This window comes from Zonotrichia leucophrys, chromosome 8, assembly GCF_028769735.1.
Source record: "Zonotrichia leucophrys gambelii isolate GWCS_2022_RI chromosome 8, RI_Zleu_2.0, whole genome shotgun sequence".
Lineage (NCBI taxonomy): Eukaryota > Metazoa > Chordata > Aves > Passeriformes > Passerellidae > Zonotrichia > Zonotrichia leucophrys.
The window spans coordinates 3,897,720-3,916,668 of NC_088178.1; the positions used below are offsets into that span (position 1 = coordinate 3,897,720).

General features: G+C 44.1%; 1 protein-coding gene across 13 annotated transcripts in view; it reads right to left on the reverse strand.

Annotated features, from left to right (window-relative positions):
* RASAL2 (RAS protein activator like 2) overlaps window positions 1-18,949 on the reverse strand; it is a 163,744-nt gene that overhangs the window by 46,706 nt on the left and 98,089 nt on the right. For 11 of the 13 annotated variants that reach the window (XM_064719242.1, XM_064719239.1, XM_064719247.1 and 8 more), the window contains exon 4: window positions 718-824. In XM_064719242.1, coding sequence (XP_064575312.1) covers window positions 718-824 — 107 coding nt within the window. Of the gene's footprint in view, window positions 1-717; window positions 825-1,598; window positions 1,934-16,999; window positions 17,191-18,949 lie in introns of those variants that run through there. The other 2 variants (XM_064719251.1, XM_064719250.1) reach the window with 2 other exon arrangements.

Genomic DNA, 18,949 nt, shown 5'->3' on the forward strand with positions numbered 1-18,949 from the left:
TTATTCTGAAGTACAAAGATTGCTTGCCAAAAGTAAAGGAGAGCATGAAAACATTCACAATATTCAAGTTAGATTTTTTAAAGCATGAACAAATATTGTTGAAAATTACTGGGCACCTCATTTTAACTTGATGATTTGTCCTCAGTCTAATAATAGAAATGCCTTTTTGCTGCTGGACACACTGACCAAAGACTGCCCAAGCAAAACCCAGGCTGTAGCTGAACCACTCTCATGCAAACTCACAGCCAACCAAACTCAGAACAAATCCCAAAGAGCTAAAGAGGAATTAACACACCTGCAGAAATTTCATCAGCTTCTGAATAAACTATAAAATCATTTCAATTTTCTATGTACTTCACTGGCAAGGGGGAAAAATAGCTAACCTAAAGGAACTTGTTTCCTTGTCAGGATTGAATATGGAATGCAATCCCTGGAGGCAACTTCAAAAGTATTTATATAGGTCGCTGCCTACATTAACACTGATATTTCTCTATCTGCAACTTCACATCAAGGCAATGAAAGGAAGCAAGTTAGGGATACATCAGGAATCTTACTGATAATATATGACACTTGATAGCAAAACCTCTTGGTCAACTGGTAATATTAACCAAATATCCCTCTGCCCCCAGGCTCCCCCAGCCTGGCCGTACACTGATATTTGAATGTCCTCCTCCCATGCAATGAGACAATGCCCCTGTGCAGGGCAGGCACACTTACTGGTACTCTGAAAGGAGAAGTGTTCGGGACATCCATGGAGTTGGTTTTCTCAGAGGTGCTGGTCCCCGAGATGCTCCGTCTGCGAGGAGATCTCTCTGCTGGGACCTCTGAGGGAGAGAAGAACAAGGTGGTGAATGGGTGCCCGGGGGTGGGGAATAGTCAGGCTTTGTGCTCTCTAGGACAGGAGCCTCAGGAAAGTTTTGAGTGCCTTACTAAGCTGCTGAATGAACCCACCTCTATTTACCTGTATCTTATTCACTTGTTAACCTACAGTGGCATTTTCACTGGCAGATTCAAGGTTGTGAATCTGATTTGACTGTGGAAGATTAAAATAAAAAGTGCTTCTAAAGATCAATATCTGGACATACTTAATATTCCGTTAGTGTTTGAGAGACAGTATTCAGAGAACTTAAATCTATTTTTGTTTAGATGTAATTTTTTTATGTAAGCAGTGCAGTAATTAAGAGAAAACTCCAACCAAGACCCAGGGAAGCTCAGTTTTAGTCCCAGCTGAATGCAATTCGGCAAAGGTCAAAGTTCGGTCCTGTATGATCCCACTACTTGCTCAAAGCATGCAACCAGCAGAAGACTTATAAGTGCCTGGTAATATGACATATATATCTCTGCAGATAAAAAAAAAATAGGTCAACTTCTCCTTGTTCTGGCTGTATGACCTTACTAAGACATGACTTTGGCATCTTAAATCCATGCAGACTGATCTGATGAGCACGAATATTCATAAAAGCTGCACTAGTCTTTGACTGTACAAATACTGGAATAACAGCATAACAAGGTACACACAGCATTAAAAACCTCTCCACAAACACACATCTATGCATTTTTATATAGAGCTAGATATGCATATGTATGCATACAGATACCTTTATCACAAGTGCTGCCCATCTCCAGCTCAATTGCCAGACTTTAAAGAATCCAGCTTCACAAAACACCCCCCGACACGGGGAGGGAAAAAATCACTTCCTAGCAGAAAGTCCATTGTTATCTTCTGAACCTTAAAGAGCAGGAGCAAGCCGTGACTCCGGGCAGGGGCATTCTGACTCCTGCCGTTCTCCTTTCAAGATGCCGCCTCAAGTTCCATTGCCGGCCCCGGGGATCCGTGACTGGCCCCGGAGGGATCGCGGCGCTCGGACCGCCCTGCCTGCCTCCCTCCCCGGCGGGGAGCAGCGAGCGGAGCGGCAGCAGCAGCGCCCAGCACTGACTGCAGCTCCTCAATCAATCGCTCCGGCTGCACATCCTCATTAGTTACTTTCAGGCTATTAACAGACGCCCAACTGCCGCCTTCCCTCCGCTGCCGAAATTTTCCCTGAGCATCCTGATGCACGGCAGCGAAAAGCAAGGTTTATGGGGAGAGACAGCCAGCTGGTGCCACGAGAGCGGCGTTCTCCTCCAAAGAGCCAGGGAAAAAAAAGGAGAGAAGCTTTCTTCAGGGATAGCATTACTTGTGATGCCTTTGCACGCCGGATTTTGATTTCAGCAGAGTTATGATACGTCTCTCCCATGGATGCTTGGAGACTGACAAAATGGAGCACAGAGGAGGAGAGGCGAAGGAATCCGGACCCTGCAGTATTAGTGTCTCACTCGGCAGATATTTATCTTTTAACAAAAGCAAACTGCTGACATGGAGCCCCTCGCTGTTGGGGAAAGGAGTGCTAAGAGGGGGAGCAGCCTGGGACCGGGCAGAGCCCAGCACACACAGGTGTGGTGTGGCACCGAGGCACAGCCGGCTGTGGGGGCGATGCCCCAGCCCTGCCCGCAGCCACCGAGCCCATCCCGGCCCGCCAGAGCCAGCGGGAGCAGCAAGGAGAGAGAGATGCCCTGTGGGGACAGCCCTCCTCCTCCTCCTCCGGAGCAGCCCCGGCTCTGCTACAGCATCACCTGCTCCAGAGCTGCGGGGTGAGTCCCCACCAGGGCACCCTTGGAGAACAAAGCACTTGGAGCAGGGCCAGTCCAGCCCAAGGTATTTGAGTCCGTCAGTCCCAGCAGCTCAGGAGCCTTTGCAGTGCTGCCAGTTTTACCTGACTGTGCACTTTGCTATCACCAGCTGCCTCCCTGGCCTAGATGAAGGGAAACTTTATTTTCTGCAGCACCTGTAAGTACTGCTCTGCCCAGGGTATAAAGAATTGTCTCTGCCATTCCCATGTCCATGTAACAAAGGCAAACGGGATTGATGTATTATTCCATTGGAACGGGGCTAGAATGAGCACCTTTGATCTCACTCTGACTAGGAAGCAGTAACGTAAGAGGTTTGGCTTCCTCCACTCCTCACGAGCAGGAAATCACATCAAAGCTGCCCCGGTAATTTAAAACACTCTGTTAACTTTGCTGAGTCATAAATGGAAACACCAGCACTAATTCCTCACTATTTTCCACAACACATTCTGCAGGGAAAGAGCTTAACTTTAAACTGAATGGAGTTGAAAAGCTGCCACAAGGAATGTGCCTGGCTCCCTCACCTTTCCTCTCCTCCCCAACATCCCCCCAGCAGCAATCCAACTTTTCTGCAAATACAATGTTGGCATTTCATCAGTAAAATGAGTTTCTTCTTTTCTCACACCATCACAGAAGTGTACCAAATGGGGAAGGGAAAATGAAATATTCACTAGGTACCTCCAGTGAACTAAAAATAAAAACTACCTTTCCCTCTCTTCTCCTTCTAAAAAACAAGAGCAAATAGACACACTTAGTCCCTAGGAAAAGGAAGACCCAGATAGAGCAAAATTGTCGGGATATATTAACTGGAAATCAAAAGCTGAAGCAACTTGCTATGACGCCTGTAGAACAGCATTTTTGCTGAGTCTTGAGAAAGAAATCTATACTGTCACCACCAGGCAAAAAATTAAGACAGTTCCCTCCCCTGCTCCACTAGTAATGCTTGAGGCTACTCTTGCATAATCTTCACCTGCTGCAAAAATCAATGCACCTCTCATCAGCGTGGTATTACATTACAAGTGCTTTCTGCATTGCTCACTCTCAGGGACCAAGGCTACAGACAGATCACATTGTTTATCCATCAAAACAACCTGAAAGCATTATCAGCCCATCTGTTTCTGGGAAGAAAAGAAAAAAAAAAAAGGCAAAAGGGAAGAAAACCCACCTGACAGCTCCTCCCCATTTCAATCTTTAACAAAAAATTGTAGGTTTGGGATTGAATGGGCCTTAAAGATCATCCAGGCAGGGACACTTTCCACTGTACCATCAAACAAATGAGTTGTAAACATTCCAACGGGTCACTTTTATCACCTGATATCTTGGTGATACCAGTAATACTTAGGGAAAGAAGTATTTCTCCAAATAACTATTTACACATTACATAGCAACAGTCACTTCCTAATTAGCTGAGCCAATGACTCTGCAGTGGCAGATGCCTCTGAGGAGGGAACTGCCCAAGGAGACAATGCAGGTAGGTCTCTTCTCCCATCCTGTTGAGCCACTCTCCACCCACAGCAATACCAAGGCTTGCTCTGAAGGCCAGGAGGAAGGTTTGTGTAAGCCAGGTGCCACTTCCTACACGGAGCAGTGGTGAGGGTGCCCTCCTCTGAAGGGAACCTCTCTGCCACAGTGGTGTAGCCTCAGTGCCCTCTGGTCACCACAGGGCTCTGGGGCTCCCCTAAATTTCCTATTGCTGGGTGCTGTGGCCACTTGGAACATTTGCTGTGGTGGAAATTTGTGTTTTCACTGTGAAGAGCTTTTTCTCCAGGTGGGAGAAGCAGACACTAAACAAACCTCCCAGCTTTCTGGTTCAGCCACACCAGCTAGGAATTATTTGCAGATATAGAAGGAAGAACAAGAAGAGGAAGAAGTGTTTCAACAGCATTTTTCTGATGGGGATTACCTAGTGAAATAGGAAGCTTCATATAAAAGTATAATAAAAATGTTAATGTTTTATCTTGCAATAAGCATTCTCTCTCATTTTGCTCACTTGGGGAGAATTCAGACTTGGGCCCAATCCACAGATTATCATAAAAATTTCATTAAATGCCTGTACAAAAAACCTAAGGTAAGAGAACACTCAAACCCCCTAATCTGTTTTAAGTCCTGAAGTCCAAGTTTGTATTCTGACTAAAATACATTATGCAAATCCTGCAAGGTATAACTTAAAGGAAAAAATGGAAATTTGCAGAGATAGCTTTTCCACATTTATCAAGGCAACCAGACAGGGAAAATAATCACAAGAAGACACATCAGAGTGAATGCAACCAAGTTTCAGGACACTGAAGTGCACAAAAGCTGCCAAGCCTGGAAAGGGAAATACAAAGGGAACCCTGCAAAGCTCACTGGCTGTAGAACTCCAGCATCAAACAACTGCTAGATACAAACTATGATCAAAAACTCTCCCAGTCCATTAGCAGGAGTTTGAAAAGAACTTACTGTGCTTTACTAGGGATTGAGTCGATCAGATAAGTCTTGGAAGATGACCCAGGTAACTATAAAAGATTTTTAATTTACAGACAGGCAATTCTGTTGGTGTTAGACACCTGCATTGTGCTGGCATATAAAAAAGGTATAATTGAATCAGTGCCCAGTATGGAAGGTGCATAGAAAGCAACCGAAATGATACAAAAAGTCACTTAAAAGATTCTTAAGTCATTGATTCCTAAATGACTTTACAGTCTGAAAGACAAGACCTAACATGTGAAGCAGGGGAACACTAGAGGAGGCTGGAAGAAAAGGCCCAGATATCACAGGAGAGAATAATTTGGGGGTTTCAAGTATAAACTCCCACAATTTATTTTCCCTGAAAGTTTGGAGGAAACTGTAATGGCATTGAGTGCAACATCAGCTGTGCTTACACTGATGCATTCACTTTGAAGCAGAAGAACAAATCCTCCAGCTCTTCAAACCAAGTCAGAAATGAAGCAGATGCACACCCCTAAACTGCTCAACACATGCTCTGCCTGGCTGTACAAAACTTGGGCTAGTTGCTCCTTTCTGACCTCCCCATGCAGCAGCCTCTAAAACCTCTAAAACCTCCCTTAATGGTTGACTCCACACACAGCCAAACAAATTGCCTGGACAACAGCGCCAACACAAAAGCAGAGACAAGGAGCTGCTGCCCATGACCTGGAGATGCTGATGTCCTCGTTAGTTCCTAATGATCTTGGACTGCCCCTGCTAATTCAAATTACCTTGTGTTTGCTGCAGAGATTGCACACAGACAATTAGCACGGATCAGCTGAGGCATGGTAACTTGTTCCTGCAGCCTAATTTGTTTAGAGGCTTATGATTTAAACACACATTAGTATGATATCAATATTTATTGTCCTCCTTATTAAACAACAGCCTTGAGCCACAGCTTTCCAAACCAATATTTTACTGTCTGTAAAAGGGCTGTGAATAGAGGCATTCTCTGAAAAGCAATCCTTTGGGACAGCCTCACTGGCTCTTGAACACACCAAAGCTCAACAGCTCCTGCCTGCTCCTCTCCATGGCCCAGAAAGCTGCTCCCAGCCTCAGCACTTCTTGCTCTGTGGCAGGATTTTGTCCCTGAGCAGGAGGAATTATTGTTATGGACACAGGAAAAGACACAATGCACTGCAGATATCCAAGAGGTGCCAGTGAACCCTAAACCTGGGTTCACAGTTAAGACACCACTTGGGAATTTTTATTCTAAATGCATCTGCACATTTCTCTTAAGAAGAAAAACTTTGAGCAGTCTCCCCTGATTTATCTTGCTGCCATCACACAGTTCAGAAGTCAGGCAAGCTGACAGAAATGAGAGGAAGTGGACTGAGCCCAGTGATCAGCTTGTCAAAAGGCACAGAGAAGAAAACCAGAGCAGTAAATAACATTGTTTATCCAGTTCAGTTCATGGGCTGCAGGGCGCGTGCCCATTTACAAGGTAACCCTTGCCCAGTGTGTTTGTAACTATTTCAAACACGCTGTAACCAAGTGTAATTAAAACTTGACACCACTTAAAAGCTCCTAAAAAGAAATAAGGTCAGGTAACTGAAACACCAAAGAAATTAAGCACCAAAGTGGTAAAGTTTCCCAGTAAGTGTTAAAACCCCAAAAATGCAGTTTGTACCCTACCGTACCAAGGAACGAGAGAAGGCTTTTCTCATCTTCCGTGCTGCTATCCAGCCATTCAGCCACATGCCCAGGAGAAAGCAGACTTATTCTCCAGCCAGAAAACTTTTCCATACAGAACACAGTGAGTGATCGAAGCAGGGGAGGAAGGATGGGGAGGAGCTGATGGTCTTGGGATTCCAGTACTCCAGTTACAGCCTACACTGGCAAACATGGGAGCCTGATCTGCCCTGTTCTCCCAACCCTACCTCTGCCACGGCAGGCATGGGTGGGAGCAGCAACTGGGATTTGTACCTGTCCCTTTGTGGCAGGTTTCAGTCCAGGCAGGAACAGACAGAAGGCAAAAAAGGGAAGCAGGGGACACTGAGGTCTCAAAATCCAGAAGAGGCAGCAGGTTATGACAGAATCAACTTAAGTAAAAAGTAGAAACACATCAGTGCTGAAGAAGCTCAAATAAGTCAGCACAATAGCTCATCAGCTAAATGCAATGTAGCCCTACCACTCCTCACAGTGTTGGCTTTGTTTGAAGGCTCAGGTATTGTGCTTTATGCTAGGAAGGAAAAAAAAAAACAACCCAGCAAGCTCAGAGGCAATTTAAATCCCCTCCCCACTTCTAACGAGCCTGCATTCCCCTGTTTACAAGCCCCTTCCTGCTCCAGCTATTATCCCAGCATCCCAGCCTTCCTTGCAATGAATTTGTTCATGCAATGGCAGGTTGATCAATGTGTGAATAGGAAGCTCCCACCCCTCCCTCTCCCCTCCTCCTGCATGGCGGCGCATTGATCGGCAATAATGGAATCTGCTGCTGGCTGCCAACAGCAGCACGGACAGGGAACTGCTCCTCTTCCTCAGCACCACGACAGGGGGAATCCCTCCTCTTCCTCAGCCCCGAGCACTGCCACAGCCCTGCTGGACTCAGCCCCCACTGCCACAGACACAGGTAAGGACACAGCAGCAATCTTGGGGGCTCAAAGAAGCCAGCAGCACTGATGGGTGGTTATTTATCTAAAAAAAATAAATACCAAGCCATCAGCACTGATGGGTGTTATTTATTAAAAAAATAAAAACCAAGCCATCAGCACTGATGGGTGTTATTTATTAAAAAAAAACAAACAAACCAAAACCAAGGTAAATGGGAAATAACTCTGTCCTGCCTGGACAGCGAGCTGGCTCTGCAGTGAAGCCTCGTTGCTGTGACTTTATGAGGGGTCACATTTAATCGTGCAGGATTTACAGTGTAAGATTTATTCCACACAAAAGAGCGTTTTGCAGGTTTACACATGCACGAGCAGCGACGAATCCTGGTAAGTGAGGGACTCCTGGGCCCCACAAATCAAAATTGCCTTTGTCCTCAGGGGATGGGGCTGATGCTCTGATCAAACTGCACTCTTTAAAGAGACAGCTGCCTTTTGCTCACCAGTTTCTGAACCTGTCTTTATTTTAAATAATTCATACACTTGCCAGTCCCGATTACAAACAGGGATATTTGCTGACCACTGACTAAAACCCAAGCTACACCAAAAAGCCATTAGATCAGCAAAGCAAAAAATTAGATACCAACCAACAAATGAATTGGAAAAAAAAAAGAAGAGCTATCAAGTCCCAGCAGGGAGGAAAATTCCAATTACTAAGACAAACTGTAGCAAGTATTGTTTGTGCAGGACAGATATTTTCATGAAACACCTGCCAAGCAGGGCAGATGCTCTACAGAATTCCCAGTTAATGAGGGAACGTGGGACAGGCAGGCAGGAGCCAGGTACCCCAGCAGCATGCCAGGCTGAGCAGAGCTGTCCTCCTGTTCCCACTGAACAAGTGCAGCTGTATCCCATGGCTGGGATGGAAACCCAGAAACATTCCCTACATCACATAAAATCTTGTGATAGACAGATTTCCACCTGTGCTAAAAGAGCTGATTTATTTTTTTTAATGAACTGTTCCAACAGATTTCCCTCTGTGTGTGGGAGGATCACATTTTGTCCAACTTTCACAAGTAGAACCTTTTCTTTAAGACTGTGCAAATCAATGATGTAAATCTACTTGCAACAAGAATGGAATTAAATAACTTTTCCAGAAAGGATTAGATAGTTATTTTGGTCTATCTGGTTGGTCAATATGAAATTAAAATTTCAACTCCTTTCTTATAGTTCCCTAATCAAATCCTGTACTCGCAATCACCTGGGTGTCTTTCCATTAAAAACTTGTAATATTAACTACCTTCTCTATAAATAAAAGGTTCTAGAGAAAACAGAGTTATGAGTATTGATTTCCTATGAACACTTACCAATTTTGTATCCTTTCTAGGAGTACAAATCACATACAGATCCTGTTTTCCTCCCTGGCTGCCTCATCTTGTGTAATAATTTAGCTTTATTAATCCCTTCCAATATTTTAAAATGTTCATGATAGCAGGGGAAATATATTGCATATCAAATAAGAAACTGGCTTATTGGAGTATTTTAAAATATGGGAAGATTAAAAAAAGCTTTGTTAAAAATAGAACTAGAACTGGCAAAGACTTCAGGCAGGAGGATGCAACTAGGAACTGAAAGGACAGTGAAGTTTTTGATAAGCAGATTTTCCTGGGAGTTAACATTCCTGGGGAAACCCACAGAGGGGAAAACCCTGCATAAATGAATCCCTATTATTTATCTTAGTTCTGTGTGGTTTAACAGGTCACACTATCATGCAGTGCAATACAACAGTCACCTGCCTGCAAGGGACTGTCAGGAGGTGGAGACTGACATCAGAACAAAAGCAAGAATTAAAAAGTCCTTGTAAGAGAGTAAGTCATGAACACAGTCCCCCTAGAAGTGCTGGGAATTTGAAGTGATAGAAAAGATGTAGGAGAGACACCAGATCCATCTAACCTGACTTGAAACACCTTTAGAACATCCCCCAGTGACTTCATCCATCCCCTGAATTATCTCTGAACAAAGACCTGGTTCCAGAAAAAAGGATCCCCAGTTGTCAGCACCCTCACAAAGCCACAAAGAGCCTGTCTGATCCCCTGTAAGCTGTTCCAATGGTTAACTCCCCTCTGCTTAGCAAATTGCTCCTTAGTTCCAAGACTGAATTTATCAGCCTCATCTCCCAACCACTGGGCTCTGGCTGAGGTTTGTGTGCTTTGACAGAGCATTATCAAACCCTGGGATCAGAAATGTCCTCTCTGCTTACATCCTTTGAACACTTAGTTTCAAACAATTCCTTCAAACATATCTTCAGACTCCTCTGAGCATTGATTTTGATTTTAAAATCTTTGCTGTGCAAGAAAGCCAGAGACAGCTCCACAGCTGCAGGAGGTGCTGCTCACAGCAGAACTTTTATTGGGAATACCTTCTTAAATCTGTCTTAAAGGAGGTCTTGTGCTCTAGAGCTTTCCAAAAACCATAAAAAAAGTCTTGTCCAAATTTTCCAGGACAGCCAGATTGCAAGATAAAATGCAAATCAGCATGAGAAGACTATTCAAAATATGACTAACTTATTTTCATGCTGTGGGACCTACCTACACTGGGAGTTTGTTGAACCAATGCAAATCCAGATGCAAACAGCTCTATTGACCAGAAGTATGGAAAATATGAAAATATAGAGAGATGGGAAGGGTCAGCAAAGCAGTAATTAAAAAAAAAAAAAACCCCAATCAAAAAGCAGGGACAAGAAGCAGTTAATATCCATCTTGAGAGACTGCTTTCCAAAATTAGCACCAGTATCTGCACAGAATAGCAGGTGAGAACATGAGAAAACCTGTTCAAAGTGTTTGGGTTTATCTCCCTCACCCCTGAGTTCTAAAAGCAGATGAATTCTCAAGTCTGGAAATTAAAGCAAGCCCTTCTGCTTTGGAGCATCTTACAAAAACCAATAATTTAAAACTTGTCTACATCCCTCCCTGGTAATTCCTGCCTTACAGCCCCTGACTGAACTCTGCAGCTGTCACAAATGTCACTCTCCTGAAGTTATGAGTCTGGAACCTGTGAAGCTAAGCAGCTTTGCCATCCTGTGAATTCAAAAATTAGCAAATTAGCTGTCTTGATCAGTGAAACTACCCAGAAGCAGAAGTCTCAGAGTTTTCTACAGGAATTTTTAGTAAGTGAGAATTCATAATATATGCAAATAATAGAGCAAAGATACCTTGTGATGCAGACGCTTTGTAAGCACACAGTCAGTGTAGGATTATAAATCATAATGTATTAATGTTCTCTGCATGAGGCATTTTCAAGGGGAGGAAAAATGGGTCTTACATGCACTAGGTGCTGACAGACTGATTGATAGATATTGCTTTAGGCAGGAGATGATGTCCTCACAGCAATATATGTTAGATATTGTACACCCAAGTCATTCTTAATAAAATGTCTTACAGATAATTTAGGAGGGAATAGAAACAATGAGTGTTTGTTTCTCCAACCCCTGGAACAATGTCATGTGTCAGGCAAAACTACTCACCTTCATTCCTGCCCATCAGGAAATAACAGGAGTTATCTGAGCACTTTGCCCCAGAAAAATGCAAAGCAGTACTAACTTTCCAGTCCTATTCTCAATGCCACAGCATGGAACAAGCAGCTGCCTTGAAAATAAGTTTCCCAGACACCTAAAAATGTCAATTCTACATGCACAAGGCTCCATTTCCTTCATTAAATCATTTTAAGTGCCTATCTATAATGAAAGTAATTTTGCTTTGAGGAGCAGCATTACAATATAACAGCCTCCTAACCAAGCTGTGATCTAGTTCAACAGGATCCCAGTGGACAAGGCTGAGTAACTCAATCTGTATTAGGAAATCATGATGGGAGTATTCACAGTTATTTTGGAACATGGGTAACTTTTTTGGCTTAAGCTACCTGAGCAAAAGCAGTGTGCAGTGAGTGCTGTGACAGGATCCTGTGAGCAAGCTATGAGCAGAATAACTCTGTTGCAGTGTAAATCAATAGCAAAATTATGTCAGACATGAGAAGATGGAGACAGCCCCATTGGAGCATGGCAAAGTACACAGAAAGCCCTTTTTAATCAGAAAAAAAAATAAATGGATGGACACTCAAGTCTCTCTTGAAGCCAGTTCATTTATTGTGGAAAGTGAAACCCTGCTGATGAAGTGCCAGCCCACACATACACATTATAGCCCAGTGTTTTATCCTTTCAGATTGCCTAATGAAGTGATTTTAGCACAGTCACTGATCTCTACACTTACTCTCAACAGCTCTTAGCCAGCTGCAGATGACAACCTCTGCACACTGCTGTAATATTGTCACTTAGCTGGGTAATTGTCCTCCTCCCTTCCAGAGTGAGCACCACCAGCCTTCCCAGCCCAGCTGAGATCAGAGACCTTTACCAGTGCTTACTCAGGATGGGGGGCAGGAAAAAAGAATTTCCTAAACAACAATTTCAGGAACACAGAGGAATCCAGGGGCAGTGAAAGCTGTGCCTGCTGACAGCCTGGAAAGATAAATAGGGACAGAAAGGCTCAAAAGGAAGGTGAGAAAAACAACAAACCTTGACCTTCTGTAGTATATAACAATACAGGTAATTCAGCTGGGCACAACTGTTGGATTTCCAGAACTTCACTGATGAACAACCATGGGGTATTTTTTCCCACTTCCACACCAACTTAATTACATTTTTGTACTCAAGCCAACTTCCCTGGTATCCTCAGAATAGCCAAGGGATTCAGCTAAGTTACACTTCTAGCAGGACTGCAAGTTTCTAAGTACCTATTAATGACCACTCCAAAAATATTAAGCTAATTTAATTCCAAATTAGGGCCAAGATGTTATTTACAGAGCCATCCACTCTGGAGTGCCTTTCCAGACTGTGAACCATATGCCTCATGTCAACAGGCATTTTGTATTAAAGTGTGAATACACCCAGCTATATATATTTAAGGAATAGAATGTAAAGGGTGCTTCATTTCTGATGCTGGCATTCACAAAATAACATTTTTCCCAGGAGTTTTTCGTCCTCACCTTGCAGGCCACATAGTTTTCACAATTCATGTGTTCACAAGTGCTGTATTTTGTGAAAATAATTGATTAAGGCAGTTTTGTTGGCATGCTTCCACCATTCATGTTGGTCTCTACTATTATTTCCTGACCTACTGTTTTTCCTTGGGCATAGAGGCTCAACCAGAGCTGGGAAACACCCAGGATAGATTTTTCTTATTTAGACTCATTTGGATGACATCTCCAATAAGCAAACAAATGAAAGAACAAGTTAGTGAGGGCTGGAGTTTGGGTGGTGGTTGGTTTGGAGTCCTTCTATGACTTCATAGAATAACAGAACTAGAGTTTTGAGAAAAACAGTTCACATGACAGAGAACTAAATATGAGAGAGAAATAAATATCCTATCATTCAGTCTGCACCATTCTGGTTCCATCAGAATGCCTGACACCCACACAGATGGCTTCCATTCACCATGACCAATGTGATGATCTACTGACCATGACACTTAAGCTTCTGGCCAGATCACACAGGAACTGCCCAATCAACTGAAGCATTATTTACCCTCTTCCTCCAAGGTTTGGCTCCAGGTAACAGCCTCTCATAGCACTCCCACAACGAGTCCAACTTGTTGCTTTCAGCACAACCCAAATACCAGCGATTCCTGCAGAGCAGGGTTGAGGGTGCCGTGCCAGCGGGGAGCTTTACTCCACCCACAGGTCACTGCTTGCTCCCTTTATGCATCAAGAAACCACAGCTTTGCCAACACCATCAGGTGGGAGCTGAACTCTCCATGACTGGCACAGACTAAAAAAGAAGTTACCTGCATTTTTAACACCACTTAAGGAGACAGAAAACCACCACCAAAAAGCTCTCAGTGTGCAGTGGCCCCAAAGCACCCGGCTGGCACTTCCCAGGCAGCAGAAAAGCAGGAGCACTCCAGAGACTGAGTGACTGTGACCAGCAGCATGATTCCCTACCCTTGCCCATGAATCATGGGCTCCCTCCCTCTCACCACTCAGTTCCACCTGTGTTAATCTCTGCCTGAGCACCAAAATACAGCAACTGCCAAAGCCCAAGGCCCTGCCAAACACTGGGGATTGGTGCAAGAAAGGCAGCATATGGAGGGGGTTTTTAATCTGTTCCCAAATTAGGGACCAGATTTGGTGGTGAAGCAATGAAGCACAGCAAGGGAAGAGACTGCGGAGTTGAAGGAATTTTTACAAGGACATACCAAGTCCTCCATCTTGTGGACATGACCTTAATTTCTGGCTGATGCAATATCTATGAGCTTCCTCCTGGACACTCAGTATGGAGAAAACACTGCTGACATTTTGGAGTGACTTTGGGACATACTGGGCCAGGCTTTAAGGGCATGAATGCTGTGAAAGCTGGCATTAGAATTATGCTTTCTTTTGTATAGTTGGCATTTTTCTGTAGCCATTACCCCTGGAACCAAACAGATGTGGAGACAATTACAACATCTATTCTAAAGGACCTGTCTGTAACAGTTTCAGTGAGACTGAGCTTGGAAATCTGACTGAAGTCTACTCCAAAACAATTAGAAAAATGGATAAACAAATAGGAAAAAATAGTTTTAATCCCATCTTTTTAAACCAGACATTGATTTTTTGATGCTTGTGGGTTGGTGCTACTTTTGAAGGTTGCCCAGAGACTCGTCTCTAAGGAAACATTTTGGCAGAGCTGTTTCACTCCTCTAGCAGGTGTTCACATCACAACATTGCCCTCCTAAAGTCTCTGCTCAGCACAGTGCAGGTGCAGGAGAAGAAAAATGCAATATCACACCCACAGCCCAAGGATCAGCACTGTTCTGCTAGGCAAGAATGCATCAGGAGCAATTTCTTCACTGAAACAGTGGTCCAGCACCGGAACAGGCTGCCCAGGGAAGTGGTGGAGTCACCTGGAAGTGTTAAAAAATGTGTGCATGTGGCCTTTAGGGATACTGTTTAGTGGTGGCCTCGGAGGTGCCAGGGTAACGGTTGGAGCTGATGATCCTGGAGATCATTTCCAACCTTAATGGTTCTATGGTTCCACACAAACTCACCACAGCCATTTGTAGCTGCCACCACCTGCTCAGAGAAGCAGCCATTCCTCTGTAACCCAATTTTTACAGTCGTGTGTACCACAACAGTTTCACCATCATTTCCCATTAAATCCACACTCCCAGCCTGTAGACAATTTTACATGTGGAGGTGATAGTGCTGAAACCATGAGTTCTGCCTGTAGTTGCATTATTTGCTTGCTGACTTCCTGTGCAGATTTCCCTCTCCCTTACCAGAAGCAGTCACCCATAGCTAAAGAAAATTAAATGGAAGGGGATCATTAGGTCTCCCTTCTGCCACTGGCCCAGTTTCAAATCCCACCATTATTAGCCCTCCTAAAAAACATTTGTGCTGTCTGATGCCAATTAGCCAAGAAATCTAGATAAAAGGAAGCTCTCCCTTTGTGGAGAATTGGACAAGGTACATACCTCTAGAGGCTGGAGAATGAATCTGTCTCTTGATGCCAATGAGCCATTTACAAATGCCATCCACACCCTGTAATTTGCTGCAGCCCCAAATTCTTTGACTTCCAATATTACACGTTACACTGACTCCCAGATATCAGAAAATGGCAATACAAGGCTCAGTGCAGCAGAATGTCCCTTCCTCCTGCTCATGCACAAATGAAGCTGATTTGTTCCCATGAGCTTTAAAGAGCCATGACAGATCTTTCTGACACAAGTCACCTCAAGTATTCATTGCAATTACACTTTTTTTCCCTCCCTGGAGATTTTAAAGAGAGAAAGAGTACCCACAGAGTATCAGATAAAGCTGGGCAACAACATGAAGAATTTGCAGGAATGTAAGTTGCTGCTCACATCTGCCTTCCACAGCTCCCCTGTATTGTACTCTTAATTCTCTACCCTATTAACATGTTAATCATATGAAAGAGCCCCAAAAACGAGACAAGAAATTCTAAAGGCAATCTCGTGGTAACTACCCCAAAAAAACACTTAAATGAAATTTGGAAGGAATAGGCATTGTGGTGCCTTGAACTTTTCTGAGCAGTTTGCCAAAAGTTTGCTTTCTCAAAGAATTGCATGTTTGTCTGAAAAAAAGCTGAGGCAGAAGGTTTTCATTTTCTGATCATGTAATTCAAAAGCAGCTGCAGAACAAGCCCATTGGTTCAGGCTAACAAAAACAGTCTCTCCAAGTTAGTAAATTAGTATTCACCCTGTCTATGGATGAGGAGGAAAATGACTAAGGAGGAGGTCGTAATCAGCACCTATTAAAGGAGGTTTCCAAGGTAGAAAACATTTGACTCAGGAGATTCCATTCCCTGGTTCCTTAGACAGCATTTATTGGTTTTGTACCTACTGGAAACTGCTCAACCATATCAAAAGGCAGAAAACTTCAATGTTTTCTAGCTTGCTATCACTTAATATATTTTAGGACAAAAGCTGCTGGAAAAGCAAGTGCCATTGCTAAGGCAGTGTCCTTTATATTGAAAGGAAACCGAATCTTCTTGGTTTTTATGTGGAAACTGTAGGATTCCCTGAACTGCTTTGATTTATCATCACTTTCTGGGGGACAGGAAGCAAGGTTGGCAACATCCTTCCTATGCTAGAAACATCTCATAATGCCTGCCACAAGGAAACTCTGACAAATATTCCTACAGGGTGCCCTTAAATGATGGCCTTATCTAGAAATCCAATGTCATTTAAAAATGTACTACCTTAGGTAAAGTAAGGGCTTAGGTAAGGGCTTTCAGTGAGAGGGAGAAAAAGAAACCTTGTGATTTTAGTGGCAATAAAATAGATTTTAAGCAGTTTACAAAAACCTGTTCTTCATCTTTCCATCTACACGTTGTTCTAATACTAACACTTAATTTCCGTACCAGTGAGCAGAAAAGTACCAACATAAACATCTCTTTAAAGGAATGTATCCCTTTAAAGACCTTTGCACCAAGCTGAAAAAACGAATAAAAGGAAAATGCATAAATGAATAGAAAATGCACAGACATGTAACAGGGACAAAACCCCGGCAAGTTTCGAGTCGCTTTGAGCCAAGTCATTTAAACCTCCAGCAGAACACCTCTGTGCCTCCCAGCCAACCCCGCCCCGCTGGGATCAGGGCAGGAATCACGGTAGGAATCGCGGCAGGGATATCGGGGCAGGGATATTGGGGCAGGGATAGCGCGGCGGGAATATCGGGGCAGGAATCACGGCAGGAATGTCTCAGCAGGGACATCGCAGGCAGGGATATCGCCGCAGGAACCCGGCCGTGTCCGGAGGGATGTGTCTCACCTGTGCCCTGCATTCTCTGGGGATCCCCTCAGCTCCACCATGGTCCTGCCAGGATGCCGGGCAGGGGCAGCGGAGGCTCCGCGCTCTGCTCCCCGCGCAGCCGGAGCCGGGTCCAGCCCAGCCCAGGCTCCCTATGGAGCTGCCCGGCCCGGGCGGGCCGAGAGCCGCCCCCCGAGAGCCGCCTGCCCTGCCAGCCCCGCGGATGCTCCCCGAAAGCGGCGGCAGGAGCCAGCCGGGACGGGCACACGATCCATTCTCCCGTCCCACGGAGCCGGGAGGCAGCGCAGGAACGCGGGGTGGGGTGGGAGGGGTGTGGGCAGCAGGAGACGCTCCTGGGAAAAGCTGCCTGAGAAAACTCAGGGATCGCGAGCAGCTGGCTCCGAGGCTAAAATCGGCGACAGGGAAACTGAAGAGGGTGGTAGCTCACTGCAGACGATGCCCAGAGTGCAAGAAGCCGGTTTGCATGAAAACATCTCAAGAGCTGGACCAGGAAATGTATCGGAATCTGCTTGGAAACTGCACTTCCTTGAAGATGTTTCCCCACTTCAAATGCTTCTACAGCTTAGGAAATACACAGCATCAAAAAAGCCCCAAGAGCCACTTAAGCAAACAATAAACTTCCCTGCCTCCTCTTTGTTTTCTGCAATGCCTTTTATTTTTGTCCTTAAATTCAAAGATCTGACTTTGGGAGTGAAACGGTGAAGTCTGATACCAATTGCCTTTTCCTGAGCTCTGTTCTTTTTTATTTTATTTCAGCAGTGCCGAGAGCTGAACTTCCAGGCACAGCATTTTTATTTATTTGTAGCTCTTGAAGGCACAGAAGCCAAACCCTACGCAGTTTGGTTGCTGCTGCCACCACGTTGTGACATCCCAACAACAGAGAGTGTCATGTTTAAAAGCCCATTTTTAAAGTGCCCTCCAGCACGTCCCACCTGCCAGCCAGGGGCACCAGAGCACACACACACACAAGAATGTGAAGTTGCTCAGCCTGTTGCTAAACAAAAATTACTCATCAAGAACTGAGGGGCTGCCTTTTGCTGTTGTCAAGAGCAAGTGTTCTGTTTATTTTTAATTTTCTTCAAATTTTTCCTAACTTTATCTAATTTTGCCATTTGACTGCAATACCTCTGATTCACCCCTTTTTCTCCACTATCTGTTTTTCTTGCAGGGTTACTTAAAACAGCTCCTGCACATTTTTACCTGAGACAATTTCCCACACCTGGAAAAAACAGCTTTGGTCACCCTGCCTCCTGCCAAGGCTCAGGTGGAAAATCTGTGACAAAAAACAAGCCTAACCCTTGGAAAAAAAACTTACTGAATGTGTGATTAAACAATACTGACTCCAAAATAAATAATAAAAATTGTTACCGCTTCACTGCCCTCTAAAACCATTCACAATGCCAAATTACTGGAAGCAGCAGGGAAAACTTAGGACCAGGTGAGCCAGACTTTGTAGAAGAGCAGCAACAGCTCCTAAGGGCCCATGATCTCCTCTCTCCCAGGCACAGAGACAGGAATGCTCAGGAATTGCACAGCACCTCCATTCCAGAGCTGGGCACCAGCACCACAGAAAAGCATCACTCCAGAGGGTGGAGCAACAGCACACAATGCATGTGCACCACAGGGCACGAGGGAAAAGATGGAAAAATTAAGGATTGGGACATGAAAGTTAGCCTGTGCATCTCTACAAAGGGTTCTTGTGCTTTTTTTGGGCAAATAATGGCTTTTTGTTGTTATTATTATCATAATCATAATAATCATAATATTAATTATCATTACCACCATTATTATCACCATTATTATTATCATCATTATTATGATATTTATTTTTTAATTGCTTATTATTTTTATTTATTTATTCGTCATTTGGATTTGTTCCCATGTTTTCCTTTTTTCTTTTTCTGTCTATTAGGAATCCTCTGTTTTAAAATCAGGTTCTAACAGAAGGGT